This window comes from Globicephala melas, chromosome 16 (genome assembly GCF_963455315.2).
Source record: "Globicephala melas chromosome 16, mGloMel1.2, whole genome shotgun sequence".
Taxonomy (NCBI): domain Eukaryota; kingdom Metazoa; phylum Chordata; class Mammalia; order Artiodactyla; family Delphinidae; genus Globicephala; species Globicephala melas.
The window spans coordinates 63,353,375-63,375,789 of NC_083329.1; the positions used below are offsets into that span (position 1 = coordinate 63,353,375).

The following is a 22,415-nucleotide window of genomic DNA, read 5'->3' on the forward strand; positions in this document are numbered from 1 at the left end:
GGAGACTTTTGAACAGGACTGAAACTTGGTATCTTGGTGTCTGACACTGTGAGGGTGTCGGGGGAGCTTTCTTTTCTCTCTCTAATGATTGCTTTATTAGTAAGACTCCAAGCTCCCGCTTCAGGTGGAGTTCTTCCCTGGATTCAAATTACATCACTACTTTATTCTTTCTGTCTTTCAATCTGATTTGGTAGATGGAATTCTGTAATCCCTTTTACCCCTTGCGTGAATTCAAACAATATGTTTACTGCCTGAATGAGTTTGCCATTCTCTCCACATATTTTTATTGTTACGGGCCATAATCCTAAAATCATTCTTAAGACTTTTCAGCACCAAACTGCAATGCTTTCTTTGTTTTTTTGGCCACATTTCGTTGTATTGGGCATTCTGCTGTTTGCCAGTGTGAATGCTTGGGAAGGACTTGAAATTAGCACATGCATGCCTTTGACTTTTTTATTATTACAGCAAGTAGGAAGTTTTGAGTTTAAAAAAAAGTATGTTATATAGGGGTAAACTTAATTTTTATTTGGCTTCCTATTTTATTACTTTTCTCAAAAAAAAAAAGTCTATCAACTGTTCTCATTTGCAAGTTGAGTCCTGTAAGGCTTGGTGAGATTGGCTCACCATTGCTCCAGTGGTCCGTACTGAATTGTTTCCAGATTGGTCTCTGTGGAATTGTTTCCATAGAGATGGTTAGAACTAAGGACTCCCAGCTGCTTTTTTTTTCTCTCTCTCTTTGTCTTCCTTTTCGTCATTTCAGTGCTTTCCTATTAGTACAGAGATCAGAGGGACCCTGCAGAGGGTCTTGTTAGAGGCCAAAATGAGAGAAGAGATGAAAAAGGAGAAGGAAATAGAAGTACCCACACGGCCCAGAGGAAAACAAGACAGCTAACACGTGATCCTGATTATACCACCAGGATGAAGGAAACAGGAAAATTCCATGCAGAGCCTGAAAAAGAAAGAAAGAGAAATTGAAAGAGACTGTACTCTTTTGGGGGAGGGAAGGCATATTAACTAAAAATTGGCTAAGATAGTTGTTCACATACCCCCACTGGCATTCTGAAATAATGTAAAAACTGGATTACAATATTTTTATCTACAGGAAAATCAAATAAGCTAAAAACGTAACAAACCCACAAATAAGTTTCTAGGAGTGTGTCTAATTAAGGTGGTTAATGCCTTTTGAACACTAAATCTGTCTTACTAAGGTTTTGTGAAATGCTTGTTCTTTGATTTATATCATATATATCTACTCTCTTTAGAAAGCAGTAGTCTTCTCCATCATAATTCAAAATTATTTCTCAAGACAAGACTTAATTACAGTTTACATTCTTGATACTTGTTTGTATCTTCAAGTCACCCTAGTGTTCATTCTGGGATTAGGGAAGCCAAAAGGTCTCATCCAATTGGAATAATTACTAAGTAAACAAATTGCAACTTAAAAGGAAAAAAGCACCCAGCACACTTTCTCTAATTTTTGAAAATAATTAAAAGTGTTGAACATTATTTCTGTCCCAGTGGATTGCTGTGAAGAACAGGGAAAGCAGCTACAAAAGATAGCTACTTAAGGAATTTAAGTCAAACTATTGTACTGCTTTTCATATTTTATAAGCACATTGATAACTTAGAAAACACTGTACCGTTAAGAGTAACACACCATTCCCCTCTTCCCCCACACATGATTTTAAGCTTCTGAGTGGTAGATAAAAATATGTTTCTTCATATATGTACCTATGCCTCTTAGTGTATAAATAACTATGGTTATATTGGGGGTGGAGGCACTTATTTAAGTAACTAATTTTCACCACAGTCTAGCAAAGAAGGCCCAGCAGAGATGATGAGCTCTTAAATTAGAACAATGGTACTGGGATAGATATAAGAGGATGTCTTTGAGATATTTAGGAGCCATTATCAGCAGGATTTAGTGATTGATTAGAGAAGCTGTGGATGGATAGTAAAAAGTCAAGGATGAGTTATTTTTGGTTTAGGGTTTGATGGTGGGTAGTAACTGACATAGGGAATATAGGACTTGAGTATACTGATTTTGAGGTGCCATATACAATCCAAGTGGATGTGTCTAGTAGGAAATTAATATGTGCTAGGATATATAGCTGGCGATCACCAACGTATATTTTGCTTTTACATTCTGATAGTTTAGGGAGATAGGCTCAGGCTAGGTAAATTTGGTCTAGAATCTCTTGTAAAAACTGGAATGAGAACAGATTAACTTACAATGAGGAATAATGAGAAATATAATTCAAACAGATTGACTGCATCTTGTCCCTATGTTTTGCAGTGGCTGCTTCTGAATATTATATATAAAAAAATTATACTTTACAAGTAAGTACTAGGGTTGTAATATACAGCATGATGACTATAATTAACACTACTATATGATGTATGAAAGTTGTTAAGAGAGTAAATCCTAAAAGTTCTCATTACAAGGAAACATTTTTCTTATTTTGCTTTCTCTTTTTATTGTGTTTATAAGAGGTGATGGATGCTAACTAAACTTCAGTAATCATCTCAGAATATATGTAAGTCAAACTATTATGCTATATACCTTAAACTTACACAGTAATGTGTAACAATTGTATCTCAGTAAAACTGGGGAAAAAAAGAAATCATACTGTATTACTTAGTATTGCTGTTAACAAATTACTCTAAAACTTAGCAGCTTAAAACAACAGACTTTTATTATTTCATTGTTTCTGTGGGTCTGAAACCTGAAGGCAGCTTAGATGGGTGCCTCTGGCTCAGGGTCTCTTATAAAGCTGCAATCAAAAGTGTCAACAGGGGGCTTCCCTGGTGGCGCAGTGGTTAAGAATCTGCCTGCCAATGCAGGGGATACGGGTTTGAGCCCTGGTCTGGGAAGATCCCACATGCTACAGAACAACTAAGCCCGTGAGCCACAACTACTGAGCCCGTGTGCCACAACTACTGAAGCCTGTGTGCCTAGAGCCCATGCTCTGCAACAAGAGAAGCCACCGCAATGAGAAGCCCATGCACTGCAACGAAGAGTAGCCCCCGCTCGCCACAACTAGAGAAAGCCCATGTGCAGCAATGAAGACCCAACGTGGCCAAAGATAATAAATAAATAAATAAATAAATAAAATTTTTTAAAAAAAGTGTCAGCTGGGCCTGCAGTTACTCAAGGCTCAACTGATGGAAGATCTGCTTCCAAGCGCCCTTACATGGTTATTGGCAGGCCTCAGTTTTGTTTTGTTTTTTTTAATTATTTAAAAATTTTAGAATAGTTGTAGGTTTACAAAAAAGTTGCCAAGATAGTACGAAGAGTTCCTGTATACCTCTAACTCAGTTTCCTTTGTTGTTAACATCTTACATTCTATGGTATGTTTGTCACAAGTAATGAACCAGCATTGGTCCATTGCTATTAACTAAACGCTGCACTTCATTTGGGGTTCACTTGTTTTTCTGTAACATCCTTTTTGTGTTCCAGTATCTGATCTGGGATGCTAAATTACATTAGTCAACATTTTCCTTAGCATCCTCTAGTCAAGTACTTTGTAGAATATCCTTCAGTTGGAATTTCTCTGATGTCTTTGGCATAATTAGACAAGAGTAATGTGTTCTTGGGAAGAAGACTACAGAAGTAAAGTGCCATTCCCATCACACCATATCAAAAGTATATGCTGTCAACATGACTTATCACTGATGGTGTTACCTTTAATCACCTGGGTGAGGTAGTGTTTGCCAGATTTCTCCACTGTGAAGTTGCTTTTTATCCTCTTCCTATGGTCTACTCTTTTGGAAACAAGTCACTGAGTGCACCCATACTCAAGGGGTATTTAAACTCCATCTCCTGGAAGCCACCGCAAGGAGAAGTCCGCACACGTTGACGAAGAGTAGCCCCCACTCTCTGCAACTAGAGAAAGCCCGCGCGCAGCAGCGAAGACCCAACGCAACCAAAAATATAAATAAATAAATAAATTTATATAAATAAATAAACTCCATCTCCTGGAAGAGAGAGTAGCTAGATAAATTATTTGATATTATTCTGTAAGGTTTTTCTTTCTTTCATTCTTTCATCTTTTATATATGTCAGTACAGACTCGTGGATATTCATTTTTGTACTTTGGGTTATAATCTACTACTACATTACTAATTTTGTTGCTCAAATTGTTCTTGCTTAGGCCACTGGGAGCACTTTCAGGTTGGCTTCTATATCCCTTTGACATGCCCCTATCCCTTTTATTTTTTGAGACTGCCTTACTTTCTGGTACTAGAAGATGCTGCAGGCTCATCTGGTATTTTCTTTACCCTGGCCCTAGAATCGGCCATTTCTCCGGGGAGCTTCACTTTTATTATTGGGGAATGGTGTTTAGTTTCCACATTTCCCAAATTTCCTTTTTGTTTTGTTATTAAAATGTAATTTTATTCTATTGTGGTTGAAGGACACACTTTGTATGATTCCAGGCCTTTAAATTTATTGAGACTTGTTTTATGGGCTACCTAACATATGGTCTATTCTGAAGAATGCTTCATGTGCACTTGAGAAGGATGTGCTGTTTACTGCTATTGTGGGGTGTACTAGAGATGTCTGATAGGTCTAGTTGGTTTACAGTGTTGTTAAATCTTGTCGATCTTCTGTCTAGTTGTTCTATCCATTATTGAAACTAGGCATTGAAGTCTCCAACTATTATTGTTGATTTGTCTATTTCTTCTATTCTGTCAGTTTTTGCTTCATGTGTTTTGGGGTTCTGTTGTTAGGTGCATATTTATAACTGTCATATGTTCCAGATAGATTGATACTTTTATCATTATAAAATGTCATTCTTGGGCTTCGCTGGTGGCACAGTGGTTGAGAGTCTGCCGGCCGAAGCAGGGGACACGGATTCGTGCCCTGGTCTGGGAAGATCCCACATGCTGCGGAGCGGCTAGGCCCATGAGCCATGGCCGCTGAGCCTGCGCGTCCGGAGCCTGTGCTCCGCAACGGGAGAGGCCACAACAGTGAGAGGCCTGCGTACCGCAAAAAAAAAAAAAAAAAAAAAAGTCATTCTTTGTCTGTAGTAACAAATATTGTCTTAAAGTCTATTTTGTTTGTTATTAGTATAGTCACTCCAGCTCTCTTTTGGTTATACTTTGCATGGCATATCTTTTCCCCATTTTTTTGCTTTCAATCTATTTGTGTCTTTGAATTTAAAGTTTGTCTCTTATAGAAAGCATATAGTTAGATCATGTCTTTTAAAAAAAATCCCTTTGATGTGAATTTAGCCATTTACATTTAATGTAATTAAGGTGGGGTTTAAGTCTGCCATTTTGCTATTTGTTTTCTATATGTCATGTCTTTATTGTTTCTCTATTCCTCCATTACTGCTTGCTTTTGTATTAACTAGATATTATATATATGAATATGAATATCTATAAAGAACATATGTATATGGCTATTATGAAAAAGAATACAAATAACAAATGTTGGCAAGGATGTGGAGAAAAGGGAACCCTCATACACTGTTGGTGGGAATGTAAATTGGTGCAGCCACTGTGGGAAACAGTATGGAGGTTTCTCAAAAAACTAGAAATAGAACTACCATATGACTCAGCAATTCAACTTCTGGGTATGTATCTGAAAAAAACCAAAAATACTAATTTGAAAAGATACATGCACCTCAGTGTTCATAGAAGCATTATTTACAATTGGCAAAATATGGAAGCAACCTAAGTGTCCATCAACAGATGAATGGATAAAGAAGATGTGGTATATTTATACAATGGAATACTACTCAGTCATAAAAAAGAATGAAGTTTTGCCATTTGCAACTATGTGGGTGGACTTGGAGGGTATTATGCTAAGTGAAATAAGTCAGACAAAGACAAATACTGTATGTTATCGTTTATATGTGGAATCTAAAAAATACAACAAACTAGTGAATATAACAATAAAGAAACGGACTCACAAATATAGAGAACAAACTAGTGGTTACCAGTGGGGAGAGGAAGCGGGGGACAATAATTTGGTTGATAAATGGTAAGTCATGACGATAAGATGAGAACTGTAAACTTTAACAGAAAAGTGAAAAATTTCCATCCAAAACAGTGGGTATTCAAACATAAATGTAGTTGAGGAAATCAGAACGAGTCTAAAAATATTTGAACAAAGGAAGTGTTTCAGAGCTTCTATTAAGTATAGGAAATATGGGTAAAAGTAAACACAAAGTAGTTGAATGCCATATATATGTGTATGTGTGTGTGTGTGTGTATGTGTGTGCGTGTGTGTGTGTGTGTATATATATATATATATATATGGTCTTAGTAGCTAAATGAAACTAATTTAAAAATAGACTTTCTTCCAAATTTTTATTTAAAAACTTATTTTACTTATAATTTGTAATTCTTTTTTATACTCATTTTCTTTTCACCAGCAAGTCGACTGTGTTCAAGTACACTTTGAATGCCAGTCAGTGCTCTATTAGTAAGTATTTACATTTTCAAAGAACTAAACTGGCATTTATTAATGGGTATCCTTGTTTTGAGGCAGTAGTCATAAGCAAAAGCTAAGTGGATTCTTTTATGCTAACAGCTACAGAATAACAGAAATCAACTTTCTGTTGTCTGTAGCCACAGGAGACTGTAAACAAGCTAAGACAGTTAGTTACAGAGGGACAAATAAGCCTCAGTGTTCCCAGGCATACCCATGGGCAGGTTTAATGACTAAGCTATTTGAACAAGGGAGGTTTATGATTTCCCTACATTTCCATGGTAAATGGAACCAAGATTAGAATTCAGGAAGGTGTCTACTGTGTTCTCAAAAACAAACCCAGTGGAACTCCGGGGAAGGTAGTGGGACAGGGAATTGTCAAATGGGATTTTAGTTTTTTCCGTACTATTTTATTGTTTATAAAAGGATTATATTCATATACTAATTTGATTATTAAAAACTAAAGAGTTATAAAAGATAAATATGAGTAGTTGAGAAGTCATATGAATTTATAAATTTATTTTATGTATTTATTTTTGGCTGCGTTGGGTCTTCGTTGCTGCGCGCGGGGTTTCTCTAGTGGCGGCGAGTGGGGGCTACTCTTCGTTGCGGTACGCAGGCTTCTCATTGCGGTGGCTTCTCTCTTGTGGAGCACAGGCTCTAGGCACGCGAGCTTCAGTGGTTGTGGCTCACGGGCTCTAGAGCCCGGGCTCTAGAGCGCAGGCTCAGTAATTCTGGTGCATGGGATGCTCCACAGCATGTGGGATCTTCCCCGGCCCGGGATCGACACCGTGTCCCCAGCATTGGCAAGCAGATTCTTAACCACTGCGCCACCAGGGAAGTCCTGAAATCATATGAATTTAGATTTATGAGCTTGTACCCTCTGGGGGAATTTATTTCTTTTTAAACAGCATATTTGCTTGGCATTATTGAGGGACATGTAAAGCCACTCTAGGTGTCCAAACGGAATGTCAGTGAAACTAGAGAAGGATAATTTAAATTATTTGGATCATTTGAAAAACACTGTGCTGGATAGTTGCTCAGAGCCCTGCCTGATAGCTGCACCTGAGGACCAGCCATTTGACTGGATGCCAAAATTTGTGCAAGCCCATTTACTGGGTAAATAAAAGCAAGTTGCTTAAACTTTACCTGCCTCAAATTTTCTCTCAGCAATTCAGGGGGATGTTAATCCTGCCTTTTCCTTATAGGAATGAAACCAAAACTAATTTTAAGGAGAGAGAGAGAGAAAAAAAAAAAAGACATCTTCAAAAGTAAATTCTAGATTAGATCCTCAGGGTAGAGGTGTATGGCTCATTCATGAGATTCTCTTCTCTCCCTGGTGCCTAGTATTGGAGTCTGCCTGCCACACAGTAGCTGTTGAACTGAACTTTGGATTTCTGAACCCACAAAGATAAAGAAGAAATCATGAACATTGGCTCCAGCAGATCTTTACAGCCTTAACTCCACCCTCTCCTATCCTCTTGCCACATCTATTTCCATATTGAATTGTTTACCCTGGGATTAATCCATGCACTCTGCCCAAGATGCCTGTTCCCCCCTTATGGAACTGCTGGACATTTTTTTGTATATGTTTTTGGACCCATTCAAATGTCACCTCATCTCTGGAGCTCCCTCTGACTGTCTCCTGGGCAGAGTTATTGCTCTCTCCTTGTGTTCATAAGCATTGTATCTTTATCTTTTTATTTTATATTTTATAATTTTTACATTGGTCTCCTCACTGACTGAGAATACCTTGACAGAGAGTTAGTGACTTGTTCATCATTTTATCCCCCAAATCTAGCATGTGCCTGGTGTTTAGGAAATACACAGTAATTTTTGAAAATTAAATTGTTAATGTGAACCCTATGTTAAGCATAACTGGTTACCATAGAGCACAAACAGGAATATTAATCAAATTAAATGAATAAAAATACTTTTTCTCCCCTTTGAGAATAAAAATTAAATTTATAAAATACATTTTAGAAAGATAGTTTTAATACATTTATGGTGTTAGAAACTTCATGCTCTTTTTGTAGTGAGTCTCTAAGTACGGCATCAGCATCACTTGGGAACTTGTTAGAAATGTAAATTCTTGACTTATGAAATAAAAAATTCTGGGCATGGAGTCCAGCAATTTGTGTTTTAATACAACTTATGAAATAAAAAATTCTGGGCATGGAGTCCAGCAATTTGTGTTTTAATACATCCCCACAGGTGATTCTGATGAATGCTAAAATCTGAAAAGCACTGTTCTAGAACAAATAAAAATGCTTAAGAAACTTTCACACTTGACCAAGAGCTCTTTTTACTTAATCAGAAATCTTGTTTAGTTTTCATACATAGTACAATTATTTAGTGTTTCTTGTACCAGGGTCCTTTGTATTCTTGAGTGTCTGCAAATTCTAAGAGAATTTTTAAACTCTTGAGTTTTCATTTCAAAGATGGTCTAAAGTATTTTAACACTTAAGACAAAATTTCTCTTATGCAGTGGTAGTTTACAATTTCATGGAACTAAGATTTTAGTTCCTTAAGTAAGAGTTCCTCAAATTCTGGTCCTGGGATATATTCTAAGGCACGGTGGTTAACAACATGGACTCTTCAATTAGACTATTTGGGTTCAAATTTAGGCATTGCCTAAATATGTGACCTTGGGCAAGTTACTTAAAATTTCTGAGCCTCTGTTTATTCACCTGTAAAATGGAAATGGAGATTATAATAAGGATCTATCTCATGAGATGCTCTGAGGATTAAATGCTCTTAGAACCATGTCTAGCACAGAATAAGTGCTCAGTAAGTATTTATTATTATTGTTCTTGGAAATTTGTGCAGCAGTTAGGATTTTGCTGGGCTGCAAGTAACAGAATACTGGATTGTGTTCATTTCCTGTTGCTGCTATAACAAATTATCACAAATTTAGTGAGTAACAATAACACAAATTTATTATTTTATAGTTCTGAAGGTCACAAATCCAAAATAGGTCTCACTGGGATAAAATCAATCTTGATCTGGGACTTCCCAGCCTCAAGATTGTGAGAAAAGAAATTCTGTTGTTTAAGCCACACAGTCTATGGTTTGTTATGGCATCCTCAACTGACTAATCCAGATTTGTTCCTTCTAGAGGTTCTAGGGGAGAATTTGTTTCCTTGCCTTGTTCAATTTTTTTTGTTTGTTTTGGCCATGCTCCATGGCATGGGGTCGAGGAACTTCCCTGACCAGGGATCAAACCCATGCCCTCTACATTGGGAGCACGGATTCTTAACCACTGGACCACCAGGGAAGTCCCACCTTATTCAATTTCTAGAGGCTATCTATATTTCTTGGCTTGTGTCTCCTTCCTCTGTCTTTAACCCAGCAGCACAGCATGTTCAAATCACTGCCTTGAACTTTTCTGCCTCCCTCTTCCACTTTTAATGACCCCTGTGACATTTAGTCCACTGGGATAATCCAAAATAATCTTATTTTAAGGTCAGTTGGAACTTCCCTGGTGGTGCAGTGGTTAAGAATCCACCTGCCAATGCAGGGGACACGGGTTTGATCCCTGGTCTGGGAAGATCCCACATGCTGTGGGGCAACTAAGCCCATGTGCCACAACTACTGAGCCTGTGCTCTAGATCCCACAAGCCACAACTACTGAGGCCGGGTGCCACAACTACCGAACCCGCTTGCTGCAACCACTGGAGCCTGTGCACCTAGAGCCCATGCTCTGCAACAAGAGAAGCCACCACAATGAGAAGCCCGCGCACCGCAACGAAGAGTAGCCCCCACTCACCACAACTAGAGAAAACCCGCGCGTAACAAGGAAGACCCAATGCAGCCAAAGATAAAAATAAAATTTTTAAAAAAAGTCCTGCCTTCAAATGTTGAAAAAAAAAATCAGTTGATTAGCAACCTTAATCCCATATGCAACCTTAATTCCCTGCTGCCATGCAACATAGCACATTAACAAGTTCTTGGAATTAGAATGTGGACACCTTTGGCTACTTCGGCCATTATTTTGGCTACTCCATGGATTGACAATAGTTTGAACCTTAAGGATATTTTCTGTTTACTTAAGAAGTCTGGAAGTAGGAGGATCTAACATTGATTTAGCAGGTTAACTACATTGTGAAGAACCTATACTATTTCTTCCTTACCTAGTTTGTTAGCTTTTTCTCTTCATATTTGTCACCTCATGGTCAAAAGATGATCGTTGCATTTCCAGGCATCAGCAACATATTCAAGACAGGAAAAAGAGGAGGGGGAAAAAGAGGCTGTCCATTTTCCTTTCCCATCTGCCCCTTTTATCAGAAAGCCAAAGATTGTCCCTAGAATCTCTCCAGCAATCTTGCTCTAAATGGGTCCTATGGCCATCTCTAGCTGCAAGAGGATCTGGAAGAGGGAGCATCTGGCACAGGAGAATGAAATCATACAGATTGGCTTAGACCATTTATGATACATTGATGGGGCCGGGCGCATTGCCTCCCCAAACAAAATCAGAGTTCTTTTAGAAAAAGAGAAGTGCAAGTGTGTGTGTGGGAGGGGTGGGGTGTAGAGGAGTTGTTGTCAAACAGGCAAATGACATTGGATATTAGAGTCTTGGAGGATTTTTCCCTTTAAAGAAATGTTCTCACTTGAGAAGCAATGCAGTATTTCTAGAAGCCTGATAAAGTACTTAGTTGTAGAATTTTATTTTTCTGTACCAAATTAGAGCAAGAAAACAAGACTATCTAAAGAAACATTTTAAAAACATAAACATGTAATTTATGATCTCTGTAGAAAAGTTATACAGTCTTTTCAATATAGATTTTCTCATCCAATTGAACACATAGCTGATGGCTGAGACCAACGGGGCTGTAGTTCAATGAGGCTAAAAACTTGCTCCTTTTGGCATACCTATGATTTCTGTAACAATGTCAATTCTATTTATGAAAACTATGCTTCATTGTCAGAACTTTAATTTGTTTCTGGTCTCTATTCAATTTTTCTAAAATAATAAAGGCAATCTGTAATAAAATTTCCAAATAATTACATCAACAAACTGCAGTGTACTGTCAGTAATGGTGATGCTACTGAAACTGAAATGTTGGCTGGCAGATGATACCATGTTGAGAAGCCCTAAGTATTTGCCAGTCAATGTATGAAAGTTCAGTTGTGATGCATGCTCAGTATATTATTTACTTAATTCAATAAACATTTATTGTGTCAGGCACTGTTCTAGAAACTGAGATTTTAGTAGCAAAGAAAAACAAGAAGAGGTTCTGACTTTATGCTCTTTGCAGTCTGGTTAGAATAATCCAAGAAACACAAATGAAAGTTCAAGGTATTTTAAAATCTATCAGATCACCAATGGTGGGGCGTTCTCATATGCTAAGTTGATACACTCTCTGAAGATAAATTTTAAAAAATTATTCGTTTATTTATTTTTGGCTGCGTTGGGTCTTCATTGCTGTGCGTAGGCTTTCTCTGGTTGCTGCGAGCGGGGGCTACTCTTCGTTGCGGTGCGTGGGCTTCTCATTGCGGTGGCTTTTCTTGTTGCAGAGCACGGGCTCTAGGCACGTGGGCTTCAGTAGTTGTGGCACATGGGCTCAGTAGTTGTGGCTCGCGGGCTCTAGAGCGCAGGCTCAATAGTTGTGGCGCACAGGCTAAGTTGCTCCGTGGCATGTGGGATCTTCCCGGACCAGGGCTTGAACCCGTGTCCCCTGCATTGGTAGGCGGATTCTTAACCACTGCAGCACGAGGGAAGCCCTGAAGATAAATTTAACTGTATGTGTAAGTTAAGATGTCTGTACACTTTGACCCAGGGATTTGGTTTTTGGGAATCTATTATAATTAAAGAATCAGAAATGCAGACCAAGATTTACAGTCAAAAAATTTGATCACTACATTATCTTTACAAGTGAAAAATTAGAAATAAATACTCACCAAAGGGGAAATAGTTAAATAATTTATAGCATATGCATGAACCTATTGTAAATCTATTAAAATGATGTTTTTGAAGCATTTATATTCATGCTATACTGTTAAAAGGGTAAAAATTATGATTAAAAACTGTATATCTAAAATATTAATAATGTTATTGCTTGGAGGTCAGAAGGTGCAACCTTACTGAAGTTATTGAAGGGGGTCAAAAGGTACAAACTTACAGTTGTAAAATAAATAAGTCCCGGGAATGTCATGTACAGCATGGTGACTATAGTTAGCAATAATGTATTGCATATTTGAAAGCTGCTAAGAGAGTAGATCTTCAAAATTTCATCACACACAAAAAAACCCTTTTTTTGTAACTTTGTATGGTGATGGATTAACTAGGTAGTTAATGATTGTGGTAGATCATTTCCCAATATATAAAAATATCGGATCAGTATGTTGTACACCTGAAAGTAATACATCAGTTATACCTAAAAAAAAAAAGGCAGAAAAACGTAGGCATTTGGCAAGAAAGTTAAGCAAAACACTTGTATAATAAATTACACACAAAGAAAAGAAAAAGAAACCTGTAGGCCTGGGAGCTGCCAGTGGGCTGGTGCCAGGTGTGGCCGCCAGCAAGGCGTCCCACTGTTATTTATCTTAATGTTGAGAACAAGAAATACATGTTAGGATAGGTTAATTTCTTTTAGATTTAAACAAAGCACCTTCTAATTTGCTGAATATTTTAAAAGTTCTATAACTTTGGGAGGGAAGAATCCCTCCATGCCTATGACAAAACCCATGCTTTCTAGTAAAGCAAAGGAAACACTGAGAATGTTTAACAGAATTTCTCTCTGTAGGGCATGAGAATACAGGAGATCCCCTCCCCACCCTGCTTTTCTATATTTTACAGGTTTTCAGTAAAGAGAAAGTGTTATTCTTATAATGAAAAGCTTTATTTTAACAAATCTATATCATGAGTTAAAAAGTCTTCATCTGCAGATTTATAAAATAACACAAAATTAAAGCATGAGGCTCCTTTGATTATGTTAAGTCCAAAAAAAAAAGTTATTGCTGATTTACATGGTTATGAGTCACTTTTTGATTTTCCAAGTTTTTTTTATAATGGGCATTGTAAAAAAATATAAATTTATTTATTTTTGGCTGCGTTGGGTCTTTGTTGCTGCGCGTGGGCTTTCTCCAGCTGCGGCGAGCGGGGGCTACTCTTCTTTGCAGTGCGTGGGTTTCTCTTCATGCAGAGCACAGGCTCCAGGTGCACGGGCTTCAGTAGTTGTGGCTCATGGGCTCCAGAGTGCAGGCTCAGTAGTTGTAGCACACGGGCTTAGTTGCTCCGCGGCATGTGGGATCTTCCTGGACCACGGCTTGAACCTGTGTCCCCTGCATTGGCAGGAGGATTCTCAACCACAGCGCCACTAAGGAAGCGATAATGGGCATACTTTTATAATTAGAAAAAATGCATTATTTTAAAAGGGCAGTAATATTCATTGGGAAACTATAAGCAACATATATGCCCCTTGAAAATTTCATGCACTTCATTAAAAGCATAGCCTAATGTAGTTTTGGCTACTCTGGGAATATGATTATGTTGTTAAGTATGTGTACACTATGAAAAAATATTAATCCAGTAATTTAAAACAAATTCAATTTAGAGGCTTAAAATCAGAGGATCACTTTAAATGTGTGTTAGGTGTGTTAGAATAATTGCTTGACTTTGTACCTGGAAAATGCTAGTAAAACATTAACTTTTTGATTTTTTGCAGCAACAAGCATGAAAGCAGGCTACTAGCAATTTTGAGAGCTTGCAGAAACATTGCAAGGAAAATGAAGTTCCCTATTTTCATAGCAGATGCATTCACAGCAAAAGCATTTCGTGGGAATCCTGCTGCTGTTTGCCTCCTAGAAAATGTAAGTAGTATTTTGTTTTGAAGTGCAGTGCCTCAAATCCTAGATTCCTGTAGAACCAAGTATTTCCTAAAAAAAAAAAATCAGACCCACCTATTTGTGTACCTCTCTGGTTTGTTTTCTTTGTCAAATGATATCAGCAATGTTCATGTCTGCAAGTTGATATTGACCAAATCTTATGATGAGACTGCTTACACCTAGATGCAGGTGTAAGAGAAATGAAGATTCATGTAAAGAAGAACTAGAGCCAATTAAAAAAAAAAGTGTGTGGGGATTTCCCTGGTGGTTTGGTAGTTGAGACCCCCGCCCCCGCCCCCCCCAAAAAAGAGCTCGAGCTCCTTGTAGCCTCTGTGTTTTCATTTAGTTAGCACCAAATGGGGAGGAGAATGAAATTAGATGAGTTTTATGTGACTGGACGTGGCTGATACTACATTTAGCTTAAAAGATTCTAGCTGGATATTTTTAACCTTACCTATAGTTCAGACAATTAGAAATTCTTTTCAGGACCAAAGATGAGACATTTTGCAAGGACTTAAGTAATGTAGTAGATAGAAGGAATTAAGCTCTAACATAGAGAGAACTCAGCTTACTGAAAGTCTCATTTTAAAAATGGCTCTTTGATTGGATAAGTTTTAACAGAATAGTCAAAGTTTCTTTGACCTTAGATGCTTTGTGTTGTTACCTGGGTGTTAGGAAACAAGCCAAGGTACGCTTCTACTCAGAGCAGTTAGTACAAGAGTAGATTTTCTGAAAATTACTTCAGGAACACAGTAAGCAGCTGATGATCTTAAAGGGCAGAAATAGAAAGGCAGAGGTAGAGAACACGGTGGGGAGTGGGGGGAAGGGGAGGGTGGGATGAATTGGGAGATTAAGTGTGACATAAATACACTACCATGAGTAAAATAGATAGCTAGTGGTAACCTGCTGTATAGCACAAGGAGCTCAGCTCCGTGCTCTGTGATGACCTAGATGGGTGGGATGTGGGGTGGGGGAGGGCATATATGTATACTTATACCTGGCTCACTTCACTGTACAGCAGAAACTAACACAACATTGTAAAGCAGTTATACTCCAATAAAAAAATAACACATTAAAAAAAGTCTTATTAAGTTGGGGCCTTTGAGTGCAAACATCAAGCTGGCTGCAGATTAAAATAACCTGAGGTGCTTTAAAAATTCCTATGCCCAGCCAATCACAATAGAATCTCTGGGGGTGGGACCCAAGCAGCACTGTTTTTTAAAGCTCCCCGGGTGATTGTAGTGTAAATCAAGATGGAGAATGGCTGAGGTTTTACTGAGACAGGTGAATATTGTTAATTGAGTCTTTGGTATACTTATTTTCTCCGTCAAATGGAGCAGCAAAATGGTGATCAAGAGTCCTCATCTTACCTTGGGCTTCCCTGGTAGCGCAGTGGTTAAGAATCTGCCTGCCAATGCGGGGACACCGGTTTGAACCCTGCTCCGGGAAGATCCCACGTGCCATGGAGCAACTAAGCCCCTGCGCTACAGCTACTGAGCCTGCGCTCTGGAGCCCACCTACCACAACTACTGAGCTCACACGCCACAACTACTGAAGCCCCCGTGCCTAGAACCCATGCTCCGCAACGAGAAGACCCCACAAGAAGCCCACACACCGCAAAGAAGAGTAGCCCCCACTCACTGCAACTAGAGAAAGCCCGCCCGTAGCAACGAAGACCCAACGCAGCCAAAAATAAGTAAATAAATAAAACAAAACAAAACAAAGAGTCCTCATCCTACTTTGATGATGCATTCATCATGCAACCTTGCAGTTGGCATTTTCCAACCACAAAGTGCAGAAAGTAATAAAGTTAATAGGCTTTGTCAAGTAACACAAGAGCTTAGGAGTATTAGTGAGAGAATAACAGCCGGATTCTAAAATGTGAACTTTGTTTAGAAACAATATGGCAAACATAGCTTCACGTCAAGGACTTGTGAAATTGACTAAATCTGCTTGTCAAGAGTTTTAATATAGGTGCTTCCCTGGTGGCTCAGTGGTTAAGAATCCGCCTGCCAATGCAGGGGACACAGGTTCGAGCCCTGGTCTGGGAAGATCCCACATGCCGCGGAGCAACTAAGCCCGTGTGCCACAACTACTGAGCCTGCACTCTGGAGCCCATGAGCCACAACTACTGAAGCCCGTGCACCTGGAGCCTGTGCTCTGCAACAAGAGAAGCCACGGCAATGAGAAGCCCGAGCACCGCAATGAAGAACAGCCCCTGCTTGCCGCAACTAGAGAAAGCCCCCAGTTGAAAACCATTGTTTCAGAAGATACCTTCTCTAAAGAGAGGCTTATTCTGGAGTTTTCCTGTTTAAATTATCCATAAAAACAACTTTGTTATGTGCCCAGTATATTTATTTATCCCGATTCAGCTGGCCTTTACTGGCTGTCTACCATAAGCTGGACACTGTGCTAGGATCAAATGTAATATTCATATATGTGTGTTTCTATTCTTTTAAACACTACTAATCATTTCCAGTGACAGCAAGGAGGATCAGCTTCACACTTTTTTTTTTAAAGTTTTTATTGAGTCTGTTACAATATTGCTTCTGTTTTGTTTTGGTTTTTCGGGCCCTGAGGCATGTGGGAATCTTAGCTCCCCAACCAGGGATCGAACCTGCACCCCCTGCTTTGGAAAGTGACCTCTTAACCACTGGACCGCCAGGGAAGTCCCTGGCTTCACACTTTTAAAGACGAATGCTTAGTTTTAGTTCCTAAAGTACTTGCTGTTCTGGTTTTTCTGGTTAAATTTAGGGACAACCAAAAGCCCGTTTTACAGGTTGGTGGGTTATATATTTAAAGAAAAACAGGTGTATAGCAATGCTGTGTTCAATCCATGCTTTAACTCATGTGCAGTGGCCATTTCCAAACTTGCTACCCTTCCTTAGAGAGAGGATCACTGGCTCGGTGTGACCACACTGGGTCAGAGGCTCCTGGGGTTTCTAGAGGGTTACAACCTCATATCTCATTTTTATGCCCAGAAAAATGATGCAAAGTGAAGAGAAGATTCTTCTAGGACATTGAAGTGTTTTCCTTTGCCAAGTATTTGAGGGAAGAGAGCAACGCAAAGGAAGAGGAAATGTTAATGTGGGAATTGCTGCTTCCCAAGTATCCTCACTGGCTTCTAGAACATAACTCTCAGCTTTGAGGGCAGTGACTTCAGGCAAGTTCAGCCAGATACATACTGTGCTAATTTCTTTTCATATATTATTTCATTTCACCCTCACAACCACTCTATGAGTAGGTCTTATTATTATTATCCCCATTTTACAGATGAGAAAATGGAGGCAGAAGAAGGTTAAATGGCTGACTTCAGAATCCCACCCCAGGTCTGCCTGACTGCAGGGCCCATGCTTTTAACCCACTGTACTCAATACTAGACTAAGATATCTTCCTCTTTTATGTGCTCCCATGGCACCCTTTCCCAGTTGATAACATGCATCACTCTTGTTGTAATTCATTCAATGCCTGTCTCTCTCACTACTGTACATTCCATGAGATCTTAATCTATTCTGACTTGTTCCAAGACACAAGGCCTAGCACATGGGAGGCACTAAATAGATATCTGTTGAGTGAAAGTGAAAATATTATAATCAGTGATACTATGGCAAAATCTCCTTCTAAGAGTTCTAGTTAGCCAACAGTTATTCATCTTTTGTTCTCATTGGTAGGGAGGGGTGGGCAGGGTATGCAAAGTGAGTATGTTCTTTGGGTTCTGTGATGGAGCTGGAGACACTAAGCATCTATAAGATCCATTAGAAGCAACTGAAGATGGCCTGAAGTTTGAGTGCTGCATTGTATGGGCATAACTTTACAATCGGAAATCCAAGTGCCTCGAAAGGAATCTCCCATTCCTAGATGATTTAGAACTTTCTACATCCAAGTGCTTTAACGTCGCTGGAAGGAAAGCAGAGGGACAAAGGAACAGAGCAGGACTGTCCTGTTTAGGCTGTCATATTTCTAAACTGCCACAAGGTGGGAGTATTTTAAAACTTTACTCTGATTTTCTGATCATTAATCTTTTGTGGGCCATATAGTGATGGAACCTCAGTGTCCCAACGCAGTACATTGGAAGGCAGAAAAACAAACATGGCTCTAATTTTGCTGCTGGAAGCTTGACTCATGTGAAATTGGCAAAAGGAAATGGATATTAAAGCAAGAGAACTAACAGTTATCGGTTTGGTTTGAAACTATTATGTTACGTTTAAAAATAAGCTTGTAGTGTAAAATGGAAACATTATTGGAACCAAAATTCAGTATTTTGAATGAATGTAGTCTCATTCTTTTTTTCCTAAAGCTCTCCAAGTTGAAGCAATATTAATCTTCTCATGATTCACCATTATTTTGATCTTTGGTTCCAGTGTAGAAATTCAGCCACATGTGGTGCACATTGAGGGCTGCTACTATCATACTTTCTACATTGTCTCTGGCCCCTCAGGCAAATAGCAGGTGCATTTTCAGTGTTCTGGGGCAGAAATTGCACTTATAGAAATTCAAATTGTAATTGGTGAAATATACCAAAGCAGAGAAGATTAAAGAGTTGATGGTCTGTGAAGTGTGTGTTTTAGCTGATGTGCAAAAAAGCCCATTTGCAAAGGAATCTATTACCAATAGATGGTGAGCTTGGCTACAATGCGAAATGCTTTAATACTTTTAGAGGCTCTGGTCCTAAAGATCACGGGAAGCAATAGGCAAAGAAAGGAAGGACAAGGATAGGGAGTTTGGCCAGATCAGATACAGGAGGGACTGGCAGGCACAGCAGGTTCCTTTAGTCAAGGAGGCAAATCCAGGCTTTTCTTCATTAACCCTTCAATCACCTTTGAGGCCTGTGACTGCAGACTCAGCACTGGGGAATTAAATGGCTCTGAGTTTCTCTCAGGTGTTACATGCACGGGCAGGTGGGCCAGTTTCCATGGAGAACATTCAACAGGCCACTGCGAAGCGCTTGAGTTCACTTCTGAACATTGTTGCCTTGTTGGCCTCAGCAGCACCCAACCCCCTCCTCTACTCAGGTGGGACTTCTCACTCCCCAGGCCCACAGGTGCCCAGAGGTGTGACATGTGCTCATTCCACTTCATTCCTACCATCCTAATTCTCCTTACCTTAGCTTACAGAATCCTAGAGTGTCAAAGATTTAACAGAAGGAGAAAGAAGTGAGGTCAAGTGATTTGCCCAAGAAGCGTCCCCAATACAAAGCTTTTTGCCCACATTTTCCTGTTCAACTCAACAAAATCTTCCCTTTTTCTAGGTCCACATCAAGTCCTCACCTTTAAAGTCCTAGAGTACTTAATGTCAAAATCCATTGCTGATTTCTGTATCTATCTTGACTTCTCAACTGAGAGGCTCAGGCCCTTGACCAGAGGACCATACCTTACACACCAGGGCTCCCCAGACTTTAATGTGCTCACAGATCACCTGGTTTCTGGTTAAGATGGAGATTCTGATCCAGAAGGTCTGGGGCAGGGCCTGAGACTCTCCATTTCTAACACATTCCCTTGGGAATGGTGCTGATGCTGGTGGCCTAGCGTGGCACTCAGTGATTGATTCTGCTTGCAGGAGTCCATTTTATCTGATAGACATTGGTTTTCTTGCCTGCAGCCTGTTAAAGGGATAATAATAATTTCCTTGTTATGGGGAGGCAGTGCGGCGTGGCAGGTTAAAGCACTGGCTTTGAACCACTTAAAAAGGTAACGTTTATCAAGTACTTACTATGCATCAGGCACTGTGATGAGCACTTTATATGCATTATTGGATTAAATCTTTTGAAAGAAAAACATTAAGTAAAAAACAAATAGAAAAACCCGTTGTGTTATTTTTTTTCAGAAAATAAGTATCTATTTCTTAAGTGATTTCTCTTTCTGTAGGACTACAGAGCCTCTACAGATTTTTAATACAGAGCTCCTTTAAGAAAAGCTTCGTTAAGTCCCCTGTTAGGATTTTTACATCAGCTGATATTTTAAAAATCATGACTGATTTTTCACAACTGCTGTTTTATGCCTTTTTTTTCAATACAGAAACTTTAATAGGTAAACATATCTGTAATGTTATATGAGTATACGGAAAGTGTTTCAAAAGAATTTGAATCAACTAAAAGACAAGGGTGTTTAACTTGCATAACTCAGATAAGTGAATTATGAATTTATTAGAATAAAGCATAATTCTTATTTCTGGGTTTCAGGAGCTCAAGAATAGTAAGTTTTGCCAAAGCAAAGATGCATTTGTCTTGAGATTTCTTTTTTTTAAAATAAATTTTTATTGGAGTATAGTTAATGTCTTGAGATTTCTTTAGAATTCAAGATCTAAGTAGTGATCATTTTGTTGATTAAAAAAATTGCTTTTCATTCTCAAAAAGAAAATTCATGCTTCAGCCCATTTTTTCCCTTGAGTTAAGAGGAATGTGTATATGTGTGTTTATGCATGTATATGTATGTAGGTGTCTTCACAATAACCCTTCGACCTAAGTACTATTATTCCCACTTTAAAGGCATAGAAGCTGAGGCTCCAGGAGGTGAAATGACTTGCCCACTCTTGCACTGTTTCTAGGAGCTGACCCAGGTTACAAATCCAATTATGTATGTTTCCAAAGCCTACTTTAAAAAAATTGTTTTATTTTGAAAAATTAAAAAACTTAAGAAAAATTTCAAGAATGAACATCTACATACTTTTCCTCTAGATTCACTGGTTCTTACCATTTGCAAAACCCACATTCTTAATCAGTCTACCATTTATTAGACGTATTGTGTTTTTAGGGTATTACATAAACTTTCTGTGTTTAATTTGTTTATCTGTAAGTGGATAAAAATATCTATATTGAGGGTGTTTAAAATGAAGGTTAACTGGATAATTATTCTCTTAGCAAATATTTATTGACCTCCTTCCATCCCAGGATGAATAAAAGCATTGTTCTAAATCAGGACAAAGCAAAGTAGCACAGTTGGTGCTCTCATAGAGCCAGAGTCAGAGGTGGGGGGAACAGACATTAAAAGGACATAGCAAGTAATTTCAGGTGGTCTATGCACTGGGGAAGAGACAGAGCAGTCTGGAAGGCTTTCTGGAGGAGGTGACCTCTGGCCTGAGGCCTGACTCATGAAAGGGAGTGAACTGTGCATAAATGGGGGCAGAGTGGTCCAGCCTGCTCAGAGTGGGCACCTGACATCTCTTCATCCAACAGGAAAGAGAGATTGTGGAGTTTCCATTTGCAGAAATTATTTTTAGAAGAGAACACATGCTCTCAGATAGACTAGATAATAATCTGACAAAGGATAGCCCAGGCCGGTAGGTTTTCAGAATCTGTTCTAGCTTTTAACCTCCACAGCTCTTCACATGGTTGCATGCATGGATTTCTGAAAAACCATCTTTATAAAAGTGCCTTGAATTCCTTGGTGATTATTTCCTTTTAGGCATATAACTTTTAATATTAATAAACTGTTATTTACTAGTGGCAGTTGCTGTCCAAGGAAGTCAGATTTTTGTTTCTGGAGTCTCAATAACCTTTTGTTTCTAATTTAGAAATTGGATGAAGACATGCATCAAAAAATTGCAAAGGAAATGAATCTCTCTGAAACTGCTTTTATCCAAAAACTACACCCAACTGACAACTTTACACAAAGTAAATACGCTTTTTTTTTAACCATTCCTGAATGGCACAAGAAGCTGCTTTTCCAGTGGGGGAATGATAGTTAAGGGAAATGTCCATTTACTATTTGCATGCAGATAGGAGAGGGGGGGGGAGCTTCTAATCTGGTTTTCATTTCATCTGGGGGAGCAGATATTGGTGAATTTGAGTGTTTCAGCTCCAGATCTAGCACTGGGGGGCCCTAGGAGGCTTGCCTAGACTTTGCTCCTCCTTTCACAACATGTTTCAGTGATGAATCATGCTAATGAAATATTTAGAAAAGAATAAGAAAATGAAAAGTTTACGACCCCCTTGTATGGGAATGATCTCATCTCTCTTTTGTTTTTTCTCCTCTGAAGGTTCCTGCTTTGGATTAAGGTGGTTTACACCAGTGAGTGAGGTTCCTCTCTGTGGCCACGCTACCCTGGCTTCTGCAGCTGTGCTGTTTCACAAAATAAGTAACGTGATTTTCTTTTATGAACTTACCATTTAGCAAATAGCAAATATTTTTAAAAACTCGCACACATTCTTTCC

The 22,415-nt window shown here is 38.9% G+C and overlaps 1 protein-coding gene across 7 annotated transcripts in view; it reads left to right on the top strand.

The window, feature by feature from the left end:
* The window catches only part of PBLD (phenazine biosynthesis like protein domain containing), a 35,542-nt gene that overhangs the window by 3,052 nt on the left and 10,075 nt on the right, over nucleotides 1–22,415 (top strand). For 6 of the 7 annotated variants that reach the window (XM_060285893.1, XM_060285899.2, XM_030862407.3 and 3 more), the window contains exons 2-4: nucleotides 14,107–14,251; nucleotides 21,776–21,875; nucleotides 22,241–22,339. In XM_060285893.1, coding sequence (XP_060141876.1) covers nucleotides 14,168–14,251; nucleotides 21,776–21,875; nucleotides 22,241–22,339 — 283 coding nt within the window. In that variant the 5' untranslated portion in view covers nucleotides 14,107–14,167. Of the gene's footprint in view, nucleotides 1–6,383; nucleotides 6,434–14,106; nucleotides 14,252–21,775; nucleotides 21,876–22,240; nucleotides 22,340–22,415 lie in introns of all 7 variants that reach the window. The other variant, XM_060285894.1, reaches the window with a different exon arrangement.